General features: G+C 40.1%; 1 protein-coding gene and 3 long non-coding RNA genes across 4 annotated transcripts; 2 read left to right on the top strand and 2 right to left on the bottom strand.

Annotated features, from left to right (window-relative positions):
* Positions 1 to 1,745: 1,745 nt before the first annotated feature.
* Positions 1,746 to 21,932, bottom strand: LOC134677653 (uncharacterized). The gene is made up of 9 exons (XM_063536114.1): positions 21,748 to 21,932; positions 19,521 to 19,683; positions 17,279 to 17,389; positions 16,068 to 16,261; positions 14,495 to 14,608; positions 12,402 to 12,516; positions 10,466 to 10,538; positions 4,105 to 4,316; positions 1,746 to 2,180 (listed from the first exon to the last, which is right to left on the bottom strand). The coding sequence occupies exons 1-9, from the start codon at positions 21,930 to 21,932 to the stop codon at positions 1,746 to 1,748; spliced, it is 1,602 nt and encodes a 533-aa protein (XP_063392184.1).
* LOC134677614 (uncharacterized) lies at positions 5,181 to 6,909 on the top strand. Its single transcript, XR_010100059.1, has 3 exons — positions 5,181 to 5,530; positions 5,616 to 6,202; positions 6,653 to 6,909. It is a non-coding gene; the product is annotated as an uncharacterized LOC134677614 (long non-coding RNA).
* Positions 6,611 to 7,951, bottom strand: LOC134677613 (uncharacterized). The gene is made up of 2 exons (XR_010100058.1): positions 7,363 to 7,951; positions 6,611 to 6,766 (listed from the first exon to the last, which is right to left on the bottom strand). It is a non-coding gene; the product is annotated as an uncharacterized LOC134677613 (long non-coding RNA).
* Positions 21,933 to 22,473: 541 nt separating the features above from the next.
* LOC134677506 (uncharacterized) lies at positions 22,474 to 23,909 on the top strand. Its single transcript, XR_010100034.1, has 3 exons — positions 22,474 to 22,546; positions 22,653 to 22,775; positions 23,757 to 23,909. It is a non-coding gene; the product is annotated as an uncharacterized LOC134677506 (long non-coding RNA).
* The last annotated feature ends 2,705 nt before the right edge of the window (positions 23,910 to 26,614 follow it).

Below are 26,614 nucleotides of genomic sequence, written 5' to 3'. Positions count from 1 at the left end.
TGCAAGAAGGTAAGCGATCTTGAAATGTCTTTATTGAAAACCCCTTTTTAAAAATCAAAAACAATTACTTATGAAAGCAGAAGAATATAAATGATCGTATTAGATTCATAATCGTTACATATATGCCGTGACTTATTTTTAAAATGTGTTTTTCAATTAAAAGACACATCAAGATTGTTTACCTTATTTCTAATGCTAAAAAAACAAACTAGAGGCGTATTGTAAAAGTAAATAAGTCACAGTAAATTTACTGCCATCTTTCGACACAGGATTAAAACTTTTAGAACGCCATTTGACTTTGATCCTTGTTCTTTAACTAATATGTGTTAAAATTGTTAAATATCAAACTGTGTCGCCATCTACACGAGTATAGGCCAAACGTATGGCGCCATCTTTTCGAGCGATAGCGAATAAAAAACAGATTTTTGAAACGCATAAAATATTTATTTCCAAAAAATGGTAACACTGAAACACGTAAAATACAACAGCTATACTGGTAAAAGATTAAAAAATATGACTATTCATGGCGACTAGATTACTTTTTCTTAACTTCTTATCTTCACTGAGACAAGGTATAAAATGGCAACTATAGTTGGTCAAGCAAATCTTGTCAGTAGAAAAGGGCGCGAAATTCAAATTTTCTATGAGACGATATCACAAAAGAAATAATAGTACTACCGTACAGAAAGGACACTTCCTACAAACCCGAAGTTTGACAGCGATTCAGGGTCGAAATTTAGGGTTGTCAAAATTCATGTGATTATCTTATCTGTGGTCGAGCACGCACAAGGAAGTCAAGTGGTGCCAACCCTAATAATTGCTCGGAGCAATGCTGAGCCGAACGGAGCCGAGTTCGACCGAATTCAGGAGTGTCATATTTTTCAAATTTGCCGCCTATTTCTACTGACAAGGTCTGCTTTACCACCTATAGGTACAGTTTAATTCCTCGACCGTACATAAATTATATAATTTTAACCTAGGGAATTATCATAAATACTACAGTCTCATCACATTGTGACAACCAAAATTTTAAGGCGGAATTCCACCAGCGTGCGGCACACAGCACAAGCATTTTGTACCACCACAGAATAATTAATAGTACTATCGTATAGAAAGGAAACTTCCTACAAAAACGAAGTTTGACAGCTGTTCAGGGTCGAATCATACTGTCCCTTTCTAATATATGGCACTATCCTTCTCGGCAATTTAGGGTTGTCAAAAATCAAGTGATCTGAAGTGATCTGTGGTCGTGCACGCAAAAGGAAGTCAAGCGGTGCCAACCCTAATAATTGCTCGGAGCAATGCTGAGCCGAGCGGAGCCGAGTTTGACCGAAGTCAGGAGTTTCGCACCCGTGGTACCGCACATTCGTAGAATCCCGCCTACCTACTTAGCATTACAAATTTACGTACCTACTTAGCATTACAAATTTTATATGACTCCCGTAGCATACGCTACGAATAGTACGAACATCACTATTAAATGAGTATTTTAAGTTCTTTATTTCAATTTTCATTTAGCATCTGGCACGTTATAAATAATAGTACTAGGTACAGAAGACTCGCTCTAACAAAACGCGTCTGTTACGATCATAGTGGCGACAGCGCCACGCGCGGCTTATGGCTAGCCACCAAAATTGGTGTGGAACGGATGTACATTTAGTTATGTAGCATAGCGACGAAATCGCGGAGTGAGACACGCTTGCCCCTGTGAAACAAATAACTATTGTATTACCATTTACTTAGTCTTACTCTACTACCTTTTCATCAAACTCTTCCTTTTTATCAAAATCTTCCTTTTTATTAATATCTTCCTTTTTATCAATATCTTCCTTTTTATTAATATCTTCCTTTTTATAAATATCTTCCTTTTTATTAATCTCTTCCTTTTTATAAATATCTTCCTTTTTATCAATATCTTCCTTTTTATTAATTTCTTCCTTCTTCTCAACTTCCAAACTTTCCTTCGCCTTCCTCAAAGACGCCTCGTCTATGGAACTTCTCGATAACTGCCTGAGAATGTTCTCGAAGATTCTCGGCGCGCTCTTCGTGTTCGGAAGAGAAATATCCGTTTGTGTGGTTACGGTCTCGCTTCTCTTTTCCTCTTTAACTTCGGCGGGTACGTTTGTCTCTTTCAGGTTTAGTGTCATTGATTTTTTCCTTTGGCCTTTGTCTGTGTCAACCTGGAACAAGGACATAATTATCACCTCTTCATCAATTTAGCAAGCTGCAGGGGGCCGATTTTTAGGGTTCCGTACCAAAAGGGTAAAACGGGACCCTATTACTAAGACTTCGCTGTCCGTCCGTCCGTCCGTCCGTCCGTTTGTCTGTCACCAGGCTGTATCTCACGAACCGTGATAGCTAGGCAGTTGAAATTTTCACAGATGATGTATTTCTGTTGCCGCTATAACAACAAATACTAAAAACAGAATAAAATAAAGATTTAAGTGGGGCTCCCATACAGCAAACGTGATTTTTGACCAAAGTTAAGCAACGTCGGGCGTGGTCAGTACTTGGATGGGTGACCGTTTTCTTTTTGCATTTTTTTCCGTTTTTTTTTGCTTTATGGTACGGAACCCTTCGTGCGCGAGTCCGACTCGCACTTGCCCGGTTTTTGAATTTCATCCGCTCGATTTCGCCACTTGAAAATCGGTGGAAAATGCAAATTTTTGAAATACGAGCGATCGAAATTTGGAATCTAGTGGTATTGACCACTCGATTTCATTTCCAGTAGTAGAATTTGAACGCCTAGTAGTGGAGATATTATTTAACGAAATACACGAAATCGAGTGGTCGAATTTCAAAAACCGGGCAAGTGCGAGTCGGACTCGCGCACGAAGGGTTCCGTACCTTATGCAAAAAAAAACAAAAAAAAAGCAAAAAAAAAACGGTCACCCATCCAAGTATTGACCCCTCCCGACGTTGCTTAACTTTGGTCAAAAATCACGTTTGTTGTATGGGAGCCCCATTTAAATCTTTATTTTATTCTATTTTTAGTATTTGTTGTTATAGCGGCAACAGAAATACATCATCTGTGAAAATTTCAACTGTCTAGCTATCACGGTTCGTGAGATACAGCCTGGTGACAGACGGACGGACGGAGGGACGGACGGACGGACAGCGAAGTCTTAGTAATAGGGTCCCGTTTTACCCTTTGGGTACGGAACCCTAAAAATCGGCCCCCAGAGTGTGGATATGTCACGACAATTTATAGTTAGAGTAGAGGCACTGCCCACTTTGTAGCTGAAAATAGTGTCACCATTTCAGCAATATTGGTGCATTACAGGGGAAACTAGACCTTGAATGGAGACTTGGGAATGGACCGGTTTCCTAACGATGTTTTTCCTATAAGTACGTACCTACTGAGTGCTTTATGTGAATAAACTGATTTATCTTATCTTACCTCAGTTTCAACGAGCAGTTCTTGCACTTTATCCGGTTCTTCCTTCTCTCTGGACCTCCTCTCTATGACCGTGCTCAGCACGTTGCCCAGGATATGAGCGCATTTGATGATGTTCTGAGTCTCTCACAGGGTTCGGAGAGTTTTATAATACTTACAAACGTTCTCTACGGTGTACATTGCTAACTAGAGTCAGCCTAATAAGTTTACTATTTATTCACCTATGGAAGTGCCATTATAACACTCATATTTTCATAGAAATAGGAGTTTTAAGGTGACATTTCCACACTTTCCCTCCGTAAAATCTCTGTAGAGTTGGCTTAGTATGACTTTACTTTAGAGTCTTTAGACTTACCTCAGTCTCAATAAGCAGTTCTTGCACTTTATCCGGTTCTTCCTTCTCTCTGGACCTCCTCTCTATGACCGTGCTCAGCACGTTGCCCAGGATATGAGCGCATTTGATGATGTTCTGAGTCTCTCACAGGGTTCGGAGAGTTTTATAATACTTACAAACGTTCTCTACGGTGTACATTGCTAACTAGAGTCAGCCTAATAAGTTTACTATTTATTCACCTATGGAAGTGCCATTATAACACTCATATTTTCATAGAAATAGGAGTTTTAAGGTGACATTTCCACACTTTCCCTCCGTAAAATCTCTGTAGAGTTGGCTTAGTATGACTTTACTTTAGAGTCTTTAGACTTACCTCAGTCTCAATAAGCAGTTCCTGCACTTTATCCGGTTCTTCCTTCTCTCTGGACCTCCTCTCTATGGCCGTGCTCAGCACGTTGCCCAGGATATGAGCGCATTTGATGATGTTCTGAGTCTCCCGGGGGGTGAGGCGGAGACCCTCGTTCCTGATGATGCTGTTCACGTTCTTCAGGTCTTCGGGGGAGCGCTTGCGGGTTTCCGAGTAATCTGGAATATATTAGCCATTTTTTTACCACATCCGTGGCAATTAAGCATACGGCTCTGATGGTAAGCAAGTCACCGTAGCCTTACATTGCGGGTCGAATTCTTTTGTATGGTTAATATTTTCATTGTATTTCTAAGCAAAACATATTTTTTGCCTTTTGAGATAACTCAATATACTCCTTAAGCCCTATCCTAACCACCGTTTAAAGATTTGCCCCCTATTGAATTTGTACACTGTATACTAAACGAGTTATATGGATGCCTGCAACTCCAGAGGTGTTACATGCGCGTTGCCGACATTTTAAAGATTTGTACACTCCTATTTTGAAGAGCTCTATACTGTTAGACCCTCGGGAAAACCTCGGAAGGGAGCTCATTCCACAGCCGGAGCGTCCGCGGGAGGGAGAATTCCTCTTAAATCGCACAGTATGCGCAATTTTAGACACTAAATAAATAATAGTACTAGGGTTCCGTACCATTAAGCAAAAAAAGGCAAAAAAAATCACGTTTGTTGTTTTGGAGCCCCACTTATGTTCTTGTTTTTAGTAAGTAAGTACCCCTATTAACGAGCCCATTAAAATCGACACTGATTACCGCGGTATGTACAAAAAGGCGTTTTATAAGAAAGCCTAGTGACTTTATAAAAATTGAAGTACACACAAATATAGCTTTCTATATTGACTGTCGAATCAGTATAGCACTATTAAAGAAACACAAAGTAATCAATTCGAAAACCGTAAACTATCTCATCGGGGGCGCAGGATTTGAACGCTCCATACTAACGCGCGACACCTCAAGTAAGCAAACGCGTATTTTATTTAGTGATTTCATAGTAATGGTGAATATTACAGAAAGACAACAGCCGTATTCATAAAAAATCCTTAAATGAGGAATGATCAGCTTATTAGCTAATCCACTGTTTAGGCTTAATAAGCCGTTGATAAGAACCATGATTTATAAACGTTTATTAGGGGTTTCTTAACTAATAAGCAGATTAGACCCGTTATGTTGGCATCTTGGCACATCATAGACAAAAATATGGCTGAACATTAATTAAAAAAAAAAGTTTGACAGCAGCACTAGCGGTAAATCATAAAATCCTGAACAATACGATGCACAATTTTGACCAGTTTTCTGGGTTATTATATATTAAAATAGCCTCTGCATCACAAAAACAAATAAATAATATTGCACGGCCGGAAGTTTTACGAAACTCGGTAAGCAACCACCGATATGTTACGAGTAAAGTTCATTGCAAGATTTGCAAGCAATATTGATAAAACTATGTGTTATTGCTTATAGTTTCAATATATTGTGGAATGAGGGAAAGAGGGCAGTTGCACATCTCAAGTCAAGAATTCTGCCTGCGCGCCATCGCCACCGTAATACCACGGATTCCAACACATTTTGTTCTGGTGGCGAAACACAAACGATATTGACACTATTCATATCAAATGATCGGTGAAGATAAATCAGGTGAGCAAGATTTGGTTATTCATTTCTTAACGTAAAATGTTGTAGTATTTTTATGAACATACCTCGACACCCAAAAAATTATGGCCTCTTCATTTTTAATTTGACGTACTATCGGTGTTTTTTAGAAGAGCAGAGCTAACTAAGCTAGTTAGGAGCTGTTTATAATTAGAATTAGTGAATAACATACTTAACCAACCACACGATGGAACCAATTTATCAGTGAAGTGGTGATTTATCTTAAAAACCTTTTTTGTTCGCCTAGGGCGCAGAGTTAAAGATAAGCGCTTATATATGCAACTTGACAATGACAATGTTTGCAGTGAAACATCTCAGCCAATAGCCGCATTAAAAGGCAAACTGCACAATTCATAATGAGGCAGAAATGTTCATTATTCACAGGAGTGTCGCTGTTGGTAGGTTATATAATTTTAAATCAACAAAGATATCAATATGATTTTTACATAAGGTACTTATCAATCATAACACACCATTGTAGGTTAATTATTTGTTTAAAAGTATATTAGCGTTTCAATTCATAACTTTGTTATTATTGTATAATTTCATTTTATCAAACTACAATTACCGGTAAGAAACAGTGTCTGTAGGTACGCTAGGTAGAAGTATGTATGAACAAAACAGACATGTATGTAATTCTTTAGTTTTGCTGTGAGATAGCTATGGTATTGACAAACAACAACAGAATCTCTGCCTGGATGGAGATCCATTATTCCATATAGTTACCACAACAATATGGAAATTATTCCATATTGCCATATCCATTAGGATGTTATACTTAAGCTTAAAATAAAAGATGATATAGGTTGATTCAATGAGTATATTAATTGAAACTGTGTTCTTTTCAGGTTGTGAGTATTCCATCATCAGCTATTTGTCCGGAGCTGGCTACACAATCCGGAGGCCACACTCTTCTGGCATCTAACCGGCCTGCACACCGCCATCAAATGAAGTTGGTTGTACTGAAATAAAGAAAAAATATTAACTAGTTTAATGATTGTCAAATGTAATAAAATTGTTTTATTTAAGTGGGTTGTTTGATTTCCCTAAATTAACACATGAAATATGTTGATATGTTATAATAAAAATCTCAGTTAAAAACTCATGAACTTGTTTTATTTATCTATCACAATGTAAAAAATTAACTCTGCTCAGTGTGGACTTCAACACAGAACTCAAGTATGCTAGCATTAATACCAATTAACCGAGTACACCCTTCTTTCATAGCAAATAGCACCACACAGCATTCAGTGCAGCGGCAGCATTAACAGTGCCTAGAAATCCAACCAAAGTAGGCCAACCACAGTTTATGTTTTTTATAGTGATAATGATAATACACCTACAAATTGGAATATGATATGTCCCACAACAAAGGTACCTATATACCTGCCCATATTATTCAATTAAGTATCTTCAGTATTGCTGTGCCCTTACAGGTTGCTATGTAATATGTGCGCAATTAATACTTTTTAGTTAGAGCTTGAGAATACCGTGATCTTATAATAAATCAGCGTTTTATGGCAGGTAATGAGTATGAAACAAAAGTAGGTATACTCACTTCTTTGCGCTGTAGGAGTTCCGGGAGTAGTTTTCATTCTTTTATGATAGGTATATAGGTTGGTGAGGTGCTTTATCCGACGCCGGTGCCCCAGTCGTAGAAGTCTAGTCTTATGGTATAACAGTTCGTATCGCATAAATTGCTTGCATCTTGATGAATGCGACATACAATCGTGCAAACAACTCCTAGCAAAGGCACAATATCTAGGTTTCCCGCTATTTGCGCACTATATCTAGGTATGTAATGGTTTATCTCCTTATTTACACATATTAAACCACTCATTTATTAAATTTAGACGTTTTTTAAACAAAAAGAACACCCAAATCACTAAATTACGATACAAGTCTCATCGACGTTTGCACTAATTTGTGAAATGCTGTCTTGTCAAAATCAGCTGTTTTGTGACCGCCATCTTGTATTTTAGGGATAATAAACAGATAAAGAAGGGTCCACGGCTCCATAACTTTCCGAGGATTTAATAAAGAGATGATCAACTGTTTAGCGCTAAAAAGTGTTTATGAATCACGTTTTGTGACATCCGGTTATCAGCAACTGATGATCAATGCTCTAACTGTTTATGAATACGGCTGTAAGCCTTTATATCAATTCTTAATTATGATATTTATGGTTACCAAATCCTCAACTTGTAAATATTTGCTTACCAATAGTAAAAAACAGGAAATTAAAAACCTCGGTGTTGGGTTCCATTTTTTGGTGTGGATCCTAATTTCGAGGTATACCTCGGTAATAGCGGAAACGGTATTTTAAGGTCGAAGGGTTATATATTCATATGTAAATACATATTTCCTTAACTCTTGATGTTATTGAAATATTTAACCATCTATAAACCTAAAGAGCTATTAACGTGGTATGAAATCTATTCAAGAACTCTTAATTTTGACTACAGTTTTAAGCACTTAACTGGAGGTTTCCTTAGAAACCATTATATGAGAATCTTGTTTAAATATTGATATAAAAACAAAAGCATGGCTGCCAAGTCTGTTTTATACAATGTTTCGTAATATTTAGTATCTTCCATTTTGATTGTGTTCAAAATATACACAATCTTTATTTATTTTTATTACTCGTAAATGAGTTTTACAATAATGTGAATTAAACCGTTTAGCGATGGTTACAAAAGACATCACTGGGTAATAAGTTGTATGGGAACCCAATACCGACCCACCTACAACTTTGTTAGGAAATAAATAGGTTCATGATATAACTATTATAAAACCTCTTGTATTATTTTAATTTGAACATATTATACACCAACATACAATCGCAATCCAACGCGGCAACGCAGCGAGCGTGATGGGCACCTTTGCGTCGGGGGCAGCCCGGTACGGGTTTCAGTAGGTTGTTTATTTTATACATATTCAGTTTATATTTAAGTTTAGTTTTTAATTAATTTAAAATTATGTTTGGATTATGTGTTGTTAATAAAAGATGCAGTACATCCAATATTAATTTATTTTAATATTTGGTTTCACATAATCTTGTATCATTGGATCAATTTGATGTTGATGGGCATTTATTTGTGTGATGAACACAAATATTTGTTCCTAAGTCATGGGCATGGGTGTTTTCTATGTAGGTATATAAGTATGCCCAGCAGTGGGACGTATATTAGGCTGAATTATTATTTTTATTGTATAAATTTGTATTTATTTGCCGTACTTTGGGCTTTTACAGTAACATATATAAGTATGTATATCGTCGCCTAGTATCCATAGTAGAAGCTTTGCATAGTTTGGGGCTATGTCGATCTGTGTCAGATGTCCTGTCCCCTTATATTTATTTATTTTATGTTGATTTATGTACTTAGATACTTGTATACAGCATGTATTTTTGATACGACCACATATATATTATTATCTAGTGTAGTTAGTAGGTGTAAGTAGACTCAAAGGAATTCACTTTCATAATTATGTTTTATTAAAAATCCTCTTATTTTTCCTTCTATAGAAAAACAAAAAAAATATTAATGGAATCTTATGATTGGAAATCTGATTAAATATGATACCTACTATTTATTTAACTACTATTGTCAAATAAATATAAATAGGTATACTATTAGGAAGGATTCTTTATATAAAGAAGGAACTAAAAATGCGATGGGTTTATCTACACTCGTAAAAAGGAACCCTTATCCGCGGTATTTGGGTAGCAATGATCAATTACCACGGTAATAGGCGATTTCGACGTTTTAGGTTTAATAATTATTTATTCCTATTTAACTGGCCAAAATAAGTCCAAAAACGAATGAAATATAAATTTCAATGTACAAACTGTCATAAAAAAATATGTATTTGTTCATACAGAGCCAGCTTATGTTTCATTTTTGGCTGTCTTTGTAAAAGTTGCTTAACCCCCTCGTTAATAGGGGTACTTACCTTATTTGTTGTTATAGCGGCAACAGAAATACATCATCTGTGAAAATTTCAACTGCCTATTAGCTAGGTATCGATTCATAAAGATACTGCCTGGTGACAGACAGACAGACAGACAGACGGACAGCGGAGTCTTAGTAATAGGGTCCCGTTTTTACCCTTTGGGTACGGAACCCTAAAAAGTGCTCATTTAGACGATGCGAGAACTCGCATGCGAGTTTCATTACATTGCGGTTTTTGATCGGTCGGTTGAATTGGATGTAACCAACAGTCCGCAATGTAACTAAAATCGCATGCGAGTTCGCGCGCCGTCTAAATCAGCCCTTTTTAGGGTTCCGTACCCAAAGGGTAAAACGGGACCCTATTACTAAGACTTCGCTGTCCGTCCGTCCGTCTGTCACCAGGCTGTATCTCACGAACCGTGATAGCTAGACAGTTGAAATTTTCACAGATGATGTATTTTCTGTTGCCGTATAGCGGACAACAAATACTAAAAACAGAATAAAATAAAGATTTAAATGGGGCTCCCATCCAACAAACGTGATTTTTGACCAAAGTTAAGCAACGTCGGGAGTGGTCAGTACTTGATGGATGGGTGACCGTTTTTTTTTGCTTTTTTGGTTTTTTTTTTGCATTATGGTACGGAACCTTTCGTGCGCGAGTCCGACTCGCACTTGCCCGGTTTTTTAAATGTGGATATGGTTGGTTACCTAAATCTGCCAGGTCGATATTCTCCGTCCGATATGGCGTCGGGCACTGGTCGTAGTAACTCTTCATTGGGACCTTGAAACAAAAGATTGGGATTAATCGTTTTGGCGATAACTCATTTGGGGTCATCCATTAATTACATCACACGTTTAGGGGGAGGGAGGGGGTCAAGAAAATGTGACATATTGTGACATGGGGGAGGGGGGAGACACAAACTTTGTGACGTCACGTTAACTTCATCAGTGACCAAAAATTTATTTAAATTATTTTATTCGCTTTACATTTAAATAACAAGTTTTTAAAACGATAATCGTTTTTATTTGTTTAATTTTCTTTCCTAAGCAGTTTTGGGTTATAAAATTACTAATATTTATATTGTCAAAAATATTTTGACAAAATATTAATAATACTTAGGTACTTACTTAATTCGATTTGGCGATTTCGTAGTAAAAATGTGACGTCACACTAGGGGGGGAGGGGTTTGCCAAATGTGACCAAGTGTGACAAGGAGGGGGGGAGGGGTCAAAAAACCTAGAAATTCGTGTGACGTAATTAATGGTGATCCCTTTGAAAGTCCTTCGAATGGAACTGCACCACAGAATAAGTAATAGCAGTGGGGAGACACTCCTGACTTCGGCCGAACTCGACACCGTTCGGCTCAGCATTGCTCCGAGCAATTATTAGGGTTGGCACCACTTGACTTCCTTGTGCGTGCACGACCACAGATAAAATAATCACTTGAATTTTGACAACCCTAAATAGCCGAAAGGGATAGTGCTATATATTAGAAAGCGATAGCATGATTCGACCCTGAATCGCTGTCAAACTTCGGGTTTGTAGGAAGTGTCCTTTCTGTACGGTAGTACTAACTATTATTTCTTCTGTGGCAATATTACTATACTTGGTCAAGCAGATCTTGTCAGTAGAAAAAGGCGGCAAATTTGAAAAATGTAGGCGCGAAGGGTTATCGTCTCATAGAAAATTAGAATTTCGCGCCTTTTTCTACTGACAAGATTTGCTTGACCGTCTTTAAACTTCCTACAAAACCGAAGTTTGACAGCGGTTTAAGATCGAATCATGCTGTAATTTTCTAATATAAAGCCATTATCTTATCTGTGGTCATGCACGCAAAGGGACATCAAGCGAGTAGTGTCAACCGTAACAATTGCTCGGAACTGCTCGGAGCAATGCTGAGCCGAACGGAGCCGAGTTAGCCCGAAGGGAGGAGTTTACCCGAAAGGGATTAGAAAGGGCCAGCATGATGCGTCCTTGAACCGCTGTCAAACTTCGGCCACAGAATAAATAATAGTACTACCGTACAGAAAGGAAACTTCCTACAAAACCGATGACAGCGGTTCAGGGTCGAATCATTCTATCCCTTTCTAATATATGGCCCTATCCCTTTCGGCTATTTAGGGTTGTCAAAATTCAAGTGATTATTTTATCTGTGGTCGTGCACGCACAAGGAAGTCAAGTGGTGCCAACCCTAATAATTGCTCGGAGCAATGCTGAGCCGAGCGGAGCCGAGTTTGTCCGAAGTCAGGAGTTTCGCACCCCTGCTCCGGTTTTGTAGGAAGTTTCCTTGTTGTATGGTAGTACGAGTATATTTATTCTGTGCCTCCACTAAGACGCCTAGTGGCGTAGCGTGAACTTATCTAGCCGCGAAATCGCATCTGCGAGGCCCATTCTGTCACTGTGCCCGAAGGGACCACGCGAGAGGCCTAGGGTTGCCAGATGGTCGGGATTTGGCGGGATTCTCCCGATTTTTAGCATGTATTTTCCCGACTTAAGTCCCAAAATCCCGAAAAATTGATATTGTTTCCCGATAATAGCGCCTTTCGATCTGGCAACCCTAGCGAGGCCCCTCTTGGGGCGCGAGGCCGTACGGCCCACTTCGCCCACACCTAGCTACGCCACTAAAGACTCCCTTCTCCTTACCTTAGCAATAGAGTTGTTGTAGTTGACCCAGAACGTGTTCCACTCGCCGTCGGCCCGCCGGGTCTCCTCCACTCGCGTGTCGTCAGAGTCATCCAGCCAGGTGCTGACGCAGCAACTAGAGGAAATAAAACAAATTGACGTTATTATAGTGAGACATGGACACTGAGAAAACAAGATAGAAAGAGGTTGGAGGCTTTCGAAATGTGGTGTTGGCGGAAGATGTAGAGGATTAGCAGGACTGAAAGGAAGACCAATGAAGAGGTCCTGACAATGATAGGAGAAAAGCGATGCTTGATGTTAAAAGCAATAAGAAATAGGACAGGCATGATGTTAGGACACCTTATACGCCATGACAACTTTTTCCTAAACACTGGAAGGCAGGATTGAAAAGACAAGAGAAGAAGGGAGACCTAGAATCACTTATCTCAGCCAAATAAAAATTAATGCATCGTATGTGGAAATTAAAAGACTGGTCGTCGTCGTAAATTTAAGAGTTAGACTCTTGTCGGTGTAGCTCTCTCCATTTGACTCTATCCAGGGCCGCCTCCTTGATTTCCTTATACGACATTACAGCTACCTTTTCTTTTATTTGTGTTATGTAGCTTATCCTCGGCCTTCCCCTTCCTCTCTTGCCTGCAATCTTTCCTTCTATTATGTTATTTATAAAAGCGTCATGTCGTATAAGATGACCAATCATTTTCCCTCTCCTACTCTCTATTGTCCTCAAAAGACTGGTATAAGAAAGAAATGATTGGTGATTACTCCACCGACAAGAGCAAAGCTCTTAAGTTATGATGATGATGACATTTATTACATATCATAGAGGCTAGTGACTCAACTGATCTACAAAGGGTTTTGGAATAAGGGAATTAATTGGCACTGAGGAGGACTAGGAGGAGTAAAGAAGGTACCAGGCCGCGTAGCCAACATGCCAATCCTTTACGCTCCGTAGCGATCGAAACGCAACTGTCTCTGTCGCACAAATATGGAAGAGTGATAGAGAGACGCATAGAGTTTCGTTATCCTGTGTCCTCATTTTTGTCCATGAATCTAGTATTAAAACTGGATCTGGCATGAGGGTGGGGAGAAGTGACCGAACAGGATAGTCTTATGGATCTTTCAGTAGGAGTAGCAGCGAAAGAGCTATTATTGTTTGTTCTTGTCACAGTCTCACATTAGTCACATTTTATTTGTTCCCCGCCATAAATTTAGTATGGATTACCTTCTATGTTTTTGTCCAGATATATTTTGTTTCAATGTTATCAAAAAAAAAAGCGCTTGTGGCCTAGCGGTAAGAGCGTGCGACTTGCAATCCGGAGGTCGCGGGTTCAAACCCCGGCTCGTACCAATGAGTTTTTCGGAACTTATGTACGAAATATCATTTGATATTTACCAGTCGCTTTTCGGTGAAGGAAAACATCTTGAGGAAACCTGCATACATGTGCGAAGAAATTCAAAAGGTGTATGTGAAGTCCCCAATCCGCATTGGGCTAGCGTGGGGACTATAGCCCAAGCCCTCTTGCGCTCGAGAGGAGGCCTGTGCTCAGCAGTGGGACATATATAGGCCGAGATGATGATTTTGTTTCATATGGCAACCCTAACCAGGGCTCGGAAACCGTTCTCATTAGTCAAACCGGTTTCGTTCATTCGCCCGGGAACGAAAAGGATTTCGTTTCCGTTTGCGGTTAATGGTTAAAGAACTGTTCTTTTGAGGTAACGGTTTATCCCATATTCGTTCTCATTTAGTTCTCGAGGAACGAAATTAACCGGTTAAATTGAAAATATCGAAGCGAGATAGAACGAGTAAGTATTGCTATCTCTTTCACGTATGACAACGAGTTTAACCGAAAGTCTCCGAAAGCCAAGAGTAACCGGTATTATATCGTTCCCTGCGAACCATAAAGTTCCGTTCCCTCTTCTTACCGGTTAGGGGAGAGAACGTAATTTGTTAGTTCGGTCCGGTTTTTTATTGAACGAAATAATATAATGGTTTTGGAACGATATTAACAGATATTTCAATACCGGTTCCGCGCCCTGAGTCCCTAACTTTAGGGAGTTCAACTGCATGTTAATAGTAATAGATTTAAGGTTACCTGGACAAGTCCTGGCTGCACTCCATCTTGGTCTGTGCTGGAGAGGTCTCCACCGAGGACTGAGAGTATTCGGGGGACACTGAGGAGTAGTCGGGCTCCGTCGACGGCCCGTGCCTGTGGACATATAGATAGAATCATAAGAATTCCTTATACAAGAATTGAATAGTGGCAATTCACATCGCGCGCAGTGCAAGTGTTATTTTAAAGTGTGTCTTTTCTCAATATGCCAATAACCGTTCTGTTCTAAGGGCCTACCGCGAACATTTAATTTTCGTTATCTGCGTTATCACTCTTGCATAGGTACCGAACGATAGAGAGGCAGATAAAGAAATTTCGATTTTATTGTTTCGCGGCAGGCCCTCTGTTCTGTATCTGTGACTGACATTAGCTGGTCTACACACGCTGACGCTTCGCTTCGTTAAGTCTTCTGCCCACGTTGCCCACTTTGCCCACTTTTGTCAGACTCGCTGGGATCTCTCCTGTAACTGGCTAGCTTGGCTAAGCACGCTGGCGCTTCTTCTAGTCTTCTGCCCACACATGCCCACTCTTGACCCACGTGCTTTTCTCTCACCTGTGACTGACACTAGGCGGTCTAAACAGGCTGACGCTCCTCCCAGTCTTCTGCCCACCCTGTCCACTCTGTCCACTCTGGTCCCACAAGCTGTTCTCTCACCTGTAACTGACACTAGGCGGTCTAAACACGCTGACGCTCCTCCCAATCTTCCCACTCTGCCCAAATTTCCCCACTCTAGTCCCACAAGCTGTTCTCTCACCTGTAACTAACACTAGGCGGTCTAAACACGCTGACGCTCCTCCCACAGTCTTCTGCCCACCCTGTCCACTCTGTCCACTCTGGTCCTACAAGCTGGTTCTCTCACCTGTAACTGACACTAGGCGGTCTAAACACGCTGACGCTCCTCCCAATCTTCCCACTCTGCCCAATGTTCCCAACTCTAGTCCCACAAGCTGTTCTCTCACCTGTAACTGACACTAGGCGGTCTAAACACGCTGACGCTCCTCCCAATCTTCCCACTCTGCCCACTTTGCCCACTGTGGTCCCACAAGCTGTTCTCTCACCTGTAACTGACACTAGGCGGTCTAAACACGCTGACGCTCCTCCCAATCTTCCCACTCTGCCCAATGTTCCCAACTCTAGTCCCACAAGCTGTTCTCTCACCTGTAACTGACACTAGGCGGTCTAAACACGCTGACGCTCCTCCCAATCTTCCCACTCTGCCCATTTTGCCCACTCTAGTCCCACAAGCTGTCCTCTCACCTGTAACTGACACTAGGCGGTCTAAACACACTGACGCTCCTCCCAGTCTTCCCACTCTGCCCATTTTGCCCACTCTAGTCCCACAAGCTGTCCTCTCACCTGTAACTGACACTAGGCGGTCTAAACACGCTGACGCTCCTCCCAGTCTTCCCACTCTGCCCATTTTGCCCACTCTAGTCCCACAAGCTGTTCTCTCACCTGTAACTGACACTAGGCGGTCTAAACACACTGACGCTCCTCCCAGTCTTCCCACTCTGCCCATTTTGCCCACTCTAGTCCCACAAGCTGTCCTCTCACCTGTAACTGACACTAGGCGGTCTAAACACGCTGACGCTCCGCCCAGTCTTCTGCCCACCCTGCCCACTCTGCCCACTATCCTTGTCCCACTTGGAGGGTTGCGGGAGAGACGCCCTCTTCTTCGGGGTGGATGTTGCCAGTGCGCTGAATTTCTTTACGCCGTATTTTGAGTTAGCGTCTTCAAAATCTGATACCTGGAAATCAGAAAAGGTGAAAATTTACGAGTATAAAATGTCTAGCCTTTTCATGCGACTTTGTGCGCGTTTTCATTAATTTTCTCTAACCTAAACTGCAAAACGTAATTCAAGACCAAAAAAAGTGAGACTGAGACAATAATTTGTTTCTAAAATTGTAAATTCCTTTTGATAAATAATTACGCTAAGATAATTTATTCATTAGTAATTTTACTCCTATTATTTAAAAAAGTACTTTTATTTATTTATTTGTACATAAATATAAGACGCGCTAGTAAAAAAGTGGCAACATTTCTTACTTTTTTTGGTCTTGAACCGTTGAATTACGTTTTGCAGTAAGTATAATAGTGACGGAAGTAGTGTCACCCAATGTATGGGACGTGCAAATTTTGGTATCGGATGAATTCACTTGGCACAGATGTAGTATACGTTAAGCTAAGCCAATCCAGCCCGGTAGCCAACCGCCATCCCCTGGTGGGTAGCGGTCGGGGCATCCAAAGTTACACGCCGCATATCGGCTTCTATTTACCTACCACCTCGAGTTTGGTATCATTTCCAGATAAATCGGGCATGAGGAATTTATTTTTGAGACCTTTGATGTACAGTTTATGTATGTATAATAGAATCTTGCTTGGTTGATTGATTAGCTGCCTTTTCACTAAGGCGGAGATGAGGCATGCGAGAATCAACCAATAGCATTCGTTGTAAGTTTTAATGCAGCGGAGTAGAGAAGAAAACCAATGCTATAAGTATATTGTATTACAGCCCGTCGTCTCATCTTCGCTCATAAAAAATGCGGTTTGAACGTTTCAAAAATTGCGAAATTTTCACATTGAATATTTTCAGTAACTTCTCTCTTTTTCTCTCTATTTTTATATAGAGTATCAAAATTTTCCGTTTCCAAAATGAAAAATAATAAGAATATCCTTAATTTCCTACGTAAATTTCCTGAAAATTCCGAGAACTTTTCCAACTTTTTTAAACTCCGCATATTGCACATTATGTTAGTGTAGGTACCTGACTGAGTTCCAAAGTCATGTCTTCCATGGACGTGTCACGTTTAGAAGACCGGGACTCGGACAAGGTCTTCGGAGAAGGCTTCTGGGTCCTCGGGGTCCCCAGAGAGACCTGCGAAATGAATGACAGGGGAAATGGAAGGTGGATGACATGTACCATCGCTCGCACTGTTACCTACATCGTGGACCTTATGCCTTTTATAATAAGGTCCACCGATGGACAATTAGGAGTGTCGCTGTTTGTATCTTTGGGGGTCATCCATTAATTACGTCACACCAATTTCTAGGTTTTTTGACCCCTCCCCCCCTTGTCACACTTGGTCACATTTGGCAAACCCCTCCCCCCCTAGTGTGACGTCACATTTTTTCTACGAAATCGCCAAATCGAATTAAGTAAGTACCTAAGTATTATTAATATTTTATCAAAATATTTTTGACGATATAAATATTAGTAATTTTATAACCCAAAACTGCTTAGGAAAGAAAATTAAACGATTAAAAACTATTTTCGTTTTAAAAACTGTTATTTAAATGTACAGCGAACTAAATAATTTAAATAAATTTTCGGTTACTGATGAAGTTAAAGTGACGTCACAAAGTTTGTGTCTCCCCCTCCCCCATGTCACAATATGTCACATTTTCTTGACCCCCTCCCTCCCCCTAAACGTGTGACGTAATTAATGGATGACCCCTTGGTGGTTAAAGGATGACTCACGTTAAAACAGCCCGCAGAGGCATACGACACTTCGATTTCTATACCACAATGACAAGTGTCATAGAAAATGAAGCGTCGGTTGCCTTGCTTAGACAGATCTTAAGATATATCTGCTGTTAGATAATCCTATAGTTCGTTTTTTAGGGTTCCGTACCCAAAGGGTAAAACGGGACCCTATTACTAAGACTTCGCTGTCCGTCCGTCCGTCCGTCCGTCAGTCCGTCTGTCACCAGGCTGTATCTCACGAACCGTGATAGCTAGACAGTTGAAATTTTCACAGATGATGTATTTCTGTTGCCGCTATAACAACAAATACTAAAAACAGAATAAAATAAAGATTTAAATGGGGCTCCCATACAACAAAGGTGATTTTTGACAAAAGTTAAGCAACGTCGGTAGTGGGCAGTACTTGGATGGGTGACCGTTTTTTTTTCCTTTTTTTCGTTTTTTTTTTTGCATTATGGTACGGAACCCTTCGTGCGCGAGTCCGACTCGCACTTGTTTAGCATTACAAAAAGACTATAAGGCATAATTTTCTCGTGATGCTGAGGCGTGATGCCTAGGATAAGTCCTAGGTCCAGGGCCGTCTTAAGGCCTGTGCACACCGGCTGCGTGACGTGCACGTACAGATCCTTATGAGATGGCACACCGCTTGCGTGACGTGTGCGTGTGCGGCTCCAACATTTTAGCGCACGCACACGCGCACGTCACGCACACGCAAGCTGGTGTGGCCCGGCCTTTGAACTGTGCTGGGGCCCACGGGCACATAAAAACCGAGCAAGTGCGAGTCGGACTCGCGCACGAAGGGTTCCGTACCATAATGCAAAAAAAAACCAAAAAAAACAGAAAAAAGCAAAAAAAAAAAACGGTCACCCATCCAAGTACTGACCACTCCCGACGTTGCTTAACTTTGGTCAAAAATCACGTTTGTTGTATGGGAGCCCCATTTAAATCTTTATTTTATTCTGTTTTTAGTATTTGTTGTTATAGCGGCAACAGAAATACATCATCTGTGAAAATTTCAACAGTCTAGCTCTATCACGGTTCGTGAGATACAGCCTGGTGATAGACGGACGGACGGACGGACTGACGGACAGCGAAGTCTTAGTAATAGGGTCCCGTTTTACCCTTTGGGTACGGAACCCTAAAAATTTGGGTCCCATTTCGAAAGTAAAGAAAGCAAATTAAACTAACATATTTCTACCATGATCTTCTGTCTGTTCTGTCTGTTCGATCGAGGCCCCCTGACGATGGGGACCGTGGACACGGGCCCCGCGTGCCCTTATGGTAAAGACGGTACTACAGTCCGTTTTTTTAGCATTAGAAAGAACTTCGCAGAAGTAAGCTTGTGGTTCCAAATCCGGCACTTTTAGCTGTACTAATTTGAAGTAAATTGTATGTATTGACCGTGCTACATTAGATAATTCAATAATTATTAACAATTAAAGAGCCTGATAAAAACTGCACGCTTGCTTCTGTGGAGTTCTTTCTAATGCTATAAAAAACGAACTATAGGTCCAAGTCTTACCTGACTAAGCTCTAGTGACACGTCGTCTTCCAGCGAAGTCTCCCGGCTCTTGGATGACTGGGACTCGTTGAGTCTCCTCGGTGAGGGGGGTTTCCTGGTCTTGGGGGTGTCGAGGGAGGGGCGACGGTGGTACGTGCCCGGGAGGGAGTTGGCGCGGTCTCCCCTGGTCAATGAAAGAAGTACTCGTACTTATATATATTTCAATTTTATTGCAAAAATATAAAAACCGGACAAGTGCGAGTCGGACTCGTACAACGAGGGTTCCATACTTCTTAGTATTTGTTGTTATAGGGGCTATTATTCATAAATTACATCATTTCAGATTAGGGGGGGGGGGTCTGGATATCGCATGACGGTAGCATGAAGTAGGAGGAAATGGGGTCATTTGAAGCATGATTTTTGGATGATTATAGGGGGGGGGGGTCAAAAATCCTCAAAAATCGATGACGTAATTTATGGACAGCCCCATAGCGGCAACTGAAATACATCATCTGTGAAAATTTCAACCGTATAGCTATCACGGTTCATGATATACAGCCGGATAGGCATACAGACGGACAGACAGACAGACAGACGGACAGTGGAGGCTTATACTAAATCACGTGACTAAACGCCTAGCAAAAAAATAGAGCAAAGCTGTCGATAGTGTACATCCTATACATTAGATTCATAAGAGCAGGCGCGTGATTTGTTTTGAACTGCAAACTTCTATGAAATTCTGACGTTTAAAATAATACTATACAGTGTGTTTTCTGTAACAGGAGCAATAAATTAAACTGCAGGCTGTACTCCTCAAACTGACCAACATTTGTTGAGCAACTTTTGAAAATAACTCATTTTATTTTATTTTATTTTATTTTTATTTTTATTACATACATGGAAAACCAACAGCTAAAAACATTTCCAAAAACTAAAATAGATTCACAGAGCCAATTACAGGTTCTCACTTATAAAAATTAAGTAGGTAAATAAAGAAGAAATATAATCACAAATCAGTTACACACACAAGTTAAGCAACAGCACAAGCCAAGGTTCCTGTGTACAACTAGCTGCAAGACTGCATAGGCACATTAGGAATGGAAAACATTCATAAAGTGGCCATGCACTTCCACCGCCGACTGCACAAAACTTCAAGAAAAAACCGAAATACAGAAAATACAAATATATATATATATACAAGTGCACCCATGTAGTACTCGTATAACTTCAGTAAGCCAAGCCCGAACCCGCGCTAGAAGTATCACCCATAAAAAATGCAATTAATTTATTTCTTATTACCGATATGCTATCACTAAATACATCGAAGTCTAAATTCAGTAAAACTTTATTTAAACTCATGGTTTGATTTTTATTACACTTTAAAGTTTATTCTAAGACGCAATGTATTGCAATACACTGATGTCAGCGTACATTGAAGGCAATATTTATTTTGTATGAACAGTTTGAGGAGTACAGCCTTTAGTTTAATTTATTGCTCTTGTTACAGGAAGCACCCTGTATAGCATAGTGTGTGCTATCCAAATCGCTGCCAAGTTAGCTTGGACTGACTCTAGATATATTTTATCAAAATAATTCATTGCGTTAGGGTTTTTTTTATATAAAAAAGGGGCATAGTCGCTATTAATATTAGGTATGTAGTACATATAATATTTTCCATCGTATTTTCACGGATACTTACGTTACGAACCTGTCTTCCTATTTACTGCTACTGGCAGTAGCAGTAAATAGCAGTAGCCTACTGCTGCTAATTTCAGTCAGTCTCGGTACAAAAAGTAGGTATCTACTGAGTTTGATCATATGACAAATACGAACGTTTCCCAGTAAATACGATGGGAAACAAATTATGCACTAATACTGCCGTATTCGAACTTCAAGATATTCACAAGAGACGACACGTACTAGATCCATTCTAGATACGGTATAGTTTAGATATCAACTAGTTCTCTTTTACAGCGCAATTCGGGCAACCAATGTCACTTTCACGTTAGATAGAGTAAGATATCTATTAGATGTGAATTGGATCTCTTAAGTCATATCCTGTGGAAATCGTTCAAGAGTATGTCCAGAATCGCGCAAATGTCAAATTTGACAGGTTAGATCTTAAACATATCGTTATCGTATTTTGGTGATGTCTAAAAGATATCTAATAGATGTCTATTTCAAAATCCGAATCGTGCCCATACACTACATCTGTATCTACCTACCTAATTATATTAGGTATACATACTTCTTTAGCAGCTGTTTCCCAGTAACAACAAAGTCCAGGTTCTGCGGCTTAATAACCTTCTTGGGGGTAGAGGTAGCCGAGGCAGGAGGGGACTTCTTCTTCTTGGAGCCTCTAGAAGACGCCGAGCCGCGCCGCGAGCGCGGATCAGGGTCGTAGTCCGTCGGCCAGCGGTCGTTGCGCTGCATGCTAGAAGGGGAAAGAAGGAAAGTAAAGCTTAGAGACAAACTAGCGTCTTTTGAGCGACGCTAGTCGGCGCTATGAAAAATGGCGTCGCTGCGCAGTTGCGTCAACGTTGCGTCGAGCAGCAGCCATAGATTCGTCCAGACGCCGACGCTCGGGAGACGCTAAAATGTCCTCATGGATCCCATCATCAGAACTAGGATTTGATAAAAACGGTACCAACTTGGAACTATACTTCGTTTTTTTTAACATTATAAAGAAGGTAAGCGGTAAATAAGGTAAGCCATCTTGACATGTCTTTTAATTGAAAAACGCTTTTTGAAAATCTAAAACTAGAGTCTGGCTAGCCAAATTTTGTTGACTGATATTTCCTTGTGGTATCACCAATTGTCTATGATTTTTAAAAAAGCTAAAAGTCTGTTGTCAATTTATGTCATCCATTCAAATTGTTCGCGGTATATAAGCGGTTTATTTGAAAGAATATTAATAATGACTATACCGAGTGAGGTCCGGAACCTATTATTTAAACTCGCAAACAATTACGGTAATGTACGCAGTCGCCAAGAAGCGTTATATAAAGAAAAACTGCAATGTTTACAAGTCGTAAGCAATTTAGTAGGTTGGTGCTCTAATATTTTGATACTTTAAGTAGGTACTAGTTCTAAAATTTGCCTATAAGTTTGATTAAGTACGTAAATTTATTAATGCCTGAATCTCATAAACAGGACAAGTGTGTAAAGAAACGGTTAAATTAGAAATTCTGGAAAATATCAACAAAATCAAAACATTGGAACGTAAGGAGTTATTTACTGAAAACCAATATTTAGAAGAAATCTGTGGAGTGACTGGTCAGTAGTTAAAGTTGATATAAAAATATAAAATAAATCGAAACATGTCCAATGTCCATACAGTGTGGCTGTTAACGAGAATGCAGTTAGCATTCTCGTTGACAGGGAAGTTTTGGGGTTATACTGAGCATTTTTTACTATGGGACCAACCCAGGCATTGCGAAAAAAAGCGTCGGTGATGACGAGTCTTCTAGCAGTTCTGATCAATATACAGGAGGGGACTCGGAGCCGGAGTATTTGCTGTCCGACTTTGATAACTACTTAGAAGCAGAATATTTAGAGTCCGATTTTAACTACAGCGAATAAGGCCCAATTGCACCAACCACATTTAACAGACTGATTAACGTCAAACAGCAGTGAAGTATGAAATTTCCCATACAAATACATTTAGTGAACGCTTTAACGGTGACAGACGGTTTGGTGCAACCGACCCTTAGTCATGGTTAGTTAAATGTGTAAATATTCATCTTAGTCAAAATTATTAATTGTAACTTAGACCCACTTGCACCATCCCACTAACTCGGAGTTAAGCGGTTAAACCGTTAACCTAGTGTCAAATTGTACTGAAAACCATGGCTCTCCAGGTTTAACCGGTTAATCCCGGGTTAGTGGAATGGTGCAAGTGGACCTTAGTAGTTTTAAATACCTATTCGCCGTCTGTCTTTTCTGTAAGCAAACCAAGCAAGCAAGAAAAATGCAAATGTAGTAAGACAAGTAAGTTGAACTTGACCTTGAGTTGAAATTTGGCATAGTATGTACTCGTACTTATTTAAATTTTTTGGTGATGGATTAATATTATGGTATTATCGAACTAGGTCTTATTTACACTACATTTCATTTTTCGCCTTGTGACAATGGTATATGGTGAGAAAGTGTAAGCATATGTGTTTATCGTTGACTGTACTTTACATAGTTGTAGAAATGATGTGAGCTGTCTTTGAGTGCACGTCTACGTATATTCAACTTACTTATATCCTTTAGGTACCTTACGTGTGCACAGAAAATCAAAAATATTTTCTAGTATCAAAACTATAATTCCTACTACACAAAGTGTGACCAGCCCAAGATTTTTTGAATTTCCCGCCAAACATTTGGGTAAAATTTCAGTAGCCAGACTCTATTACTTATGAAGGCAAAAGAATATAAATGATCGTAATAGATTCATAATGGTTACATATTTGCCGTAACTTATTTTTAAAATGTGATTTTCAAATAAAAGACACGTTACATCAAGATTGTTTACCTTATTTCTAATGCTAAAAAAACGAACTATACATATATACCTACTTTCAAACATAAAAATAATTTTCCAAATCGGTTCACCAATGACGGAGTTATGAGGTAACATACCTACATACAAAAAAATGCGTTCGAATTGATAACCTCTTCCTTTTTTTTTAAGTCGGTTAAAAAATTATGACAGCAAATTGCAGGATACGATAAAATGACATCCTATAGTTCGTTTTTTTTAGCATTCGAAAGAACTCCACAGAAGCAAGCGTGCAGTTTTTATCTGGCTCTTTAATTGTTAATAATTATTGAATTATCTAATGTAGCATGGTCAATACATATAATTTACTTCAAATGATTACCGCTAAAAGTGCCGGATTTGGAACCACAAGCTTACTTCTGCGAAGTTCTTTCTAATGCTAAAAAAACGGACTATATCAGTTACACTAATGAATGAATGAATGAAAATCCGAAACCACGGGATTCTGCCGTCAACGAAACGGAGGTACCTAAAGCTTAAATACCTATACTTAAGCGATTAAGTCCCGGTAAAGTAAATGGTATGGAGTCAAAATCTTACTCACATGTATGTATGTCTGTCAGCTGCTGTGCAAGGGTGGTGCTACACTGCGAGCGGGGCGCGACACGCTTGGATGAGTATTGGTAAGGCTGCGGTCATAGCCACGAGAGTAGCGATTCAGAATTAGGGTTCACGCCCCCAGTATTTTCTTATGTTGGGAACGTGCGAAGTCGGTGGCGCTGATCGTCACAAACACGGGTAATCTTATGGAATGTCCGACATTAGTACTAGCGGCAGCCGCTTGAACTAATTTTACTCCATAAGATTTAACGTAGATATTCCGACAAAATGAGGGCAGCACCAGTCGTGCACATAGCGAATACGTATTTTTGATGCTTATAAAGAGTAGAGATTCAGAATTAGTGTCGTTCCCAGTACCTACTTTTTAGGGTTCCGTACCCAAAGGGTAAAACGGGACCCTATTACTAAGACTTCGCTGTCCGTCCGTCCGTCCGTCCGTCCGTCCGTCCGTCTGTCACCAGGCTGTATCTCACGAACCGTGATAGCTAGACAGTTGAAATTTTCACAGATGATGTATTTCTGTTGCCGCTATAACAACAAATACTAAAAACAGAATCAAATAAAGATTTAAATGGGGCTCCTATACAACAAACGTGATTTTTGACCAAAGTTAAGCAACGTCGGGAGGGGTCAGTACTTGGATGGGTGACCGTTTTCTTTTTGCTTTTTTTTGTTTTTTTTATGCATTGTGGTACGGAACCCTTCGTGCGCGAGTCCGACTCGCACTTGCCCGGTTTTTATATTTGGCGTTAATAGTCAGAGGCTCTTACATTGTGAAAACGCTCTCACACGAATCCGTTGCCAAAAAGCCACTCCGCGCACACCCGAGTTGCATACATCACCATTGTTAGTAGCTCGGTACTACTTACAGGGCTAGCGTACCTGTCTTATTTGAAATGTGCTGTTTTTTGGGCAGTTGTGTAAACGTCTGTGACAATGACAATCCTACTGTGTTCTTGTGCGGTGTCGGCATTTACGCAAAGATCAAACGCGTCGGAAACATCAAAGGCGTCGGTCCACTAATTTTTACACTGTGACTGTAGTACATACCACCATTATTAGCCCGCTGCATTCGTAAACTCGCTTCTGCCTGTGTTCCCGCTCCCGCTCCGCTCGCGCGCGCATCGCGGCGCCTAATTAAGGCGGCGGGGTGAGCAGTGGCGCATGCAACAGGTCGGTAGGGACTAGGGAGGCATGGAGTCGCTTTGTTTATAAATATTTGTGAGACCGAGATTTGCTAGGAGAACATATAAAAACTCAAAAATGCGCGTTTTCCCTGAGATAAGCTAGCTAGATCGATTTTTCGCCCCCGAAAACCTGCATATAGCAAATTTGATCAAAATCGTTAGAGCCGTTTCCCCGAGATCCCCGAAAAATATACATATAAATAAATAAATAATATTAAAGAATTGCTGATGATGCATTGATGTACTGCTAATCCGCGAAATAATAACGTGCTAGTCAATCAGTGCAAAAACCATTTATGTGTATTTGCATGCAATTAATGTCACAGGGAGAGGGGTCTCACCACAAAAAAAAATACCGGCCAAGTGCGAGTCAGACTCGCGCACGAAGGGTTACGTACCATTACGCAAAAAACGACAAAAAGATCACGTTTCTTGTATGGGAGGCCCCATTTAAATATAAATTTTATTCTGTTTGTAGTATTTGTTATAGCGGCAACAGAAATACATCATCTGTGAAAATTTTTACTGTCTAGCTATAGCGGTTCATGTGATACACGGAGGATCGGCGGATTTGCCGCAAAAATTTCAACAGGCGCTATCTATTAATCCTTTAAAGGCCCCTTAGAACAAAATATTGACAGTTTCGAAACTGACGGGCCTATACCGTCCGGCGGACCTTTACCCCCATTGCCACGGGCGCTTTTACAACGCGCGTTAAAAAAGCGTTTGAATGACTAATGGATACATAGTGTATTTATTCACACCACAAGCCTTGGTCGTTACATCGAATTTCGAGTGCGGACAGATTCAAACATCAAACA

The sequence above is a fragment of the Cydia fagiglandana genome, chromosome 26, assembly GCF_963556715.1.
Source record: "Cydia fagiglandana chromosome 26, ilCydFagi1.1, whole genome shotgun sequence".
Lineage (NCBI taxonomy): Eukaryota > Metazoa > Arthropoda > Insecta > Lepidoptera > Tortricidae > Cydia > Cydia fagiglandana.
Note: the sequence above shows the minus strand (reverse complement) of the source record. Positions and strands in the feature narration are given on the sequence as shown.

Coding starts and splice junctions, on each gene's coding strand:
- LOC134677653 (XM_063536114.1), bottom strand. CDS start 21,932: ATGCAGCGCAACGACCGCTGGCCGACGGACTACGACCCTGATCCGCGC. Junction 19,684..21,747: donor GGGAAACAGCTGCTAAAGAA/GTATGTATACCT, acceptor TTCATTGACCAG/GGGAGACCGCGCCAACTCCC. Junction 17,390..19,520: donor TGTCACTAGAGCTTAGTCAG/GTAAGACTTGGA, acceptor TTCATTTCGCAG/GTCTCTCTGGGGACCCCGAG.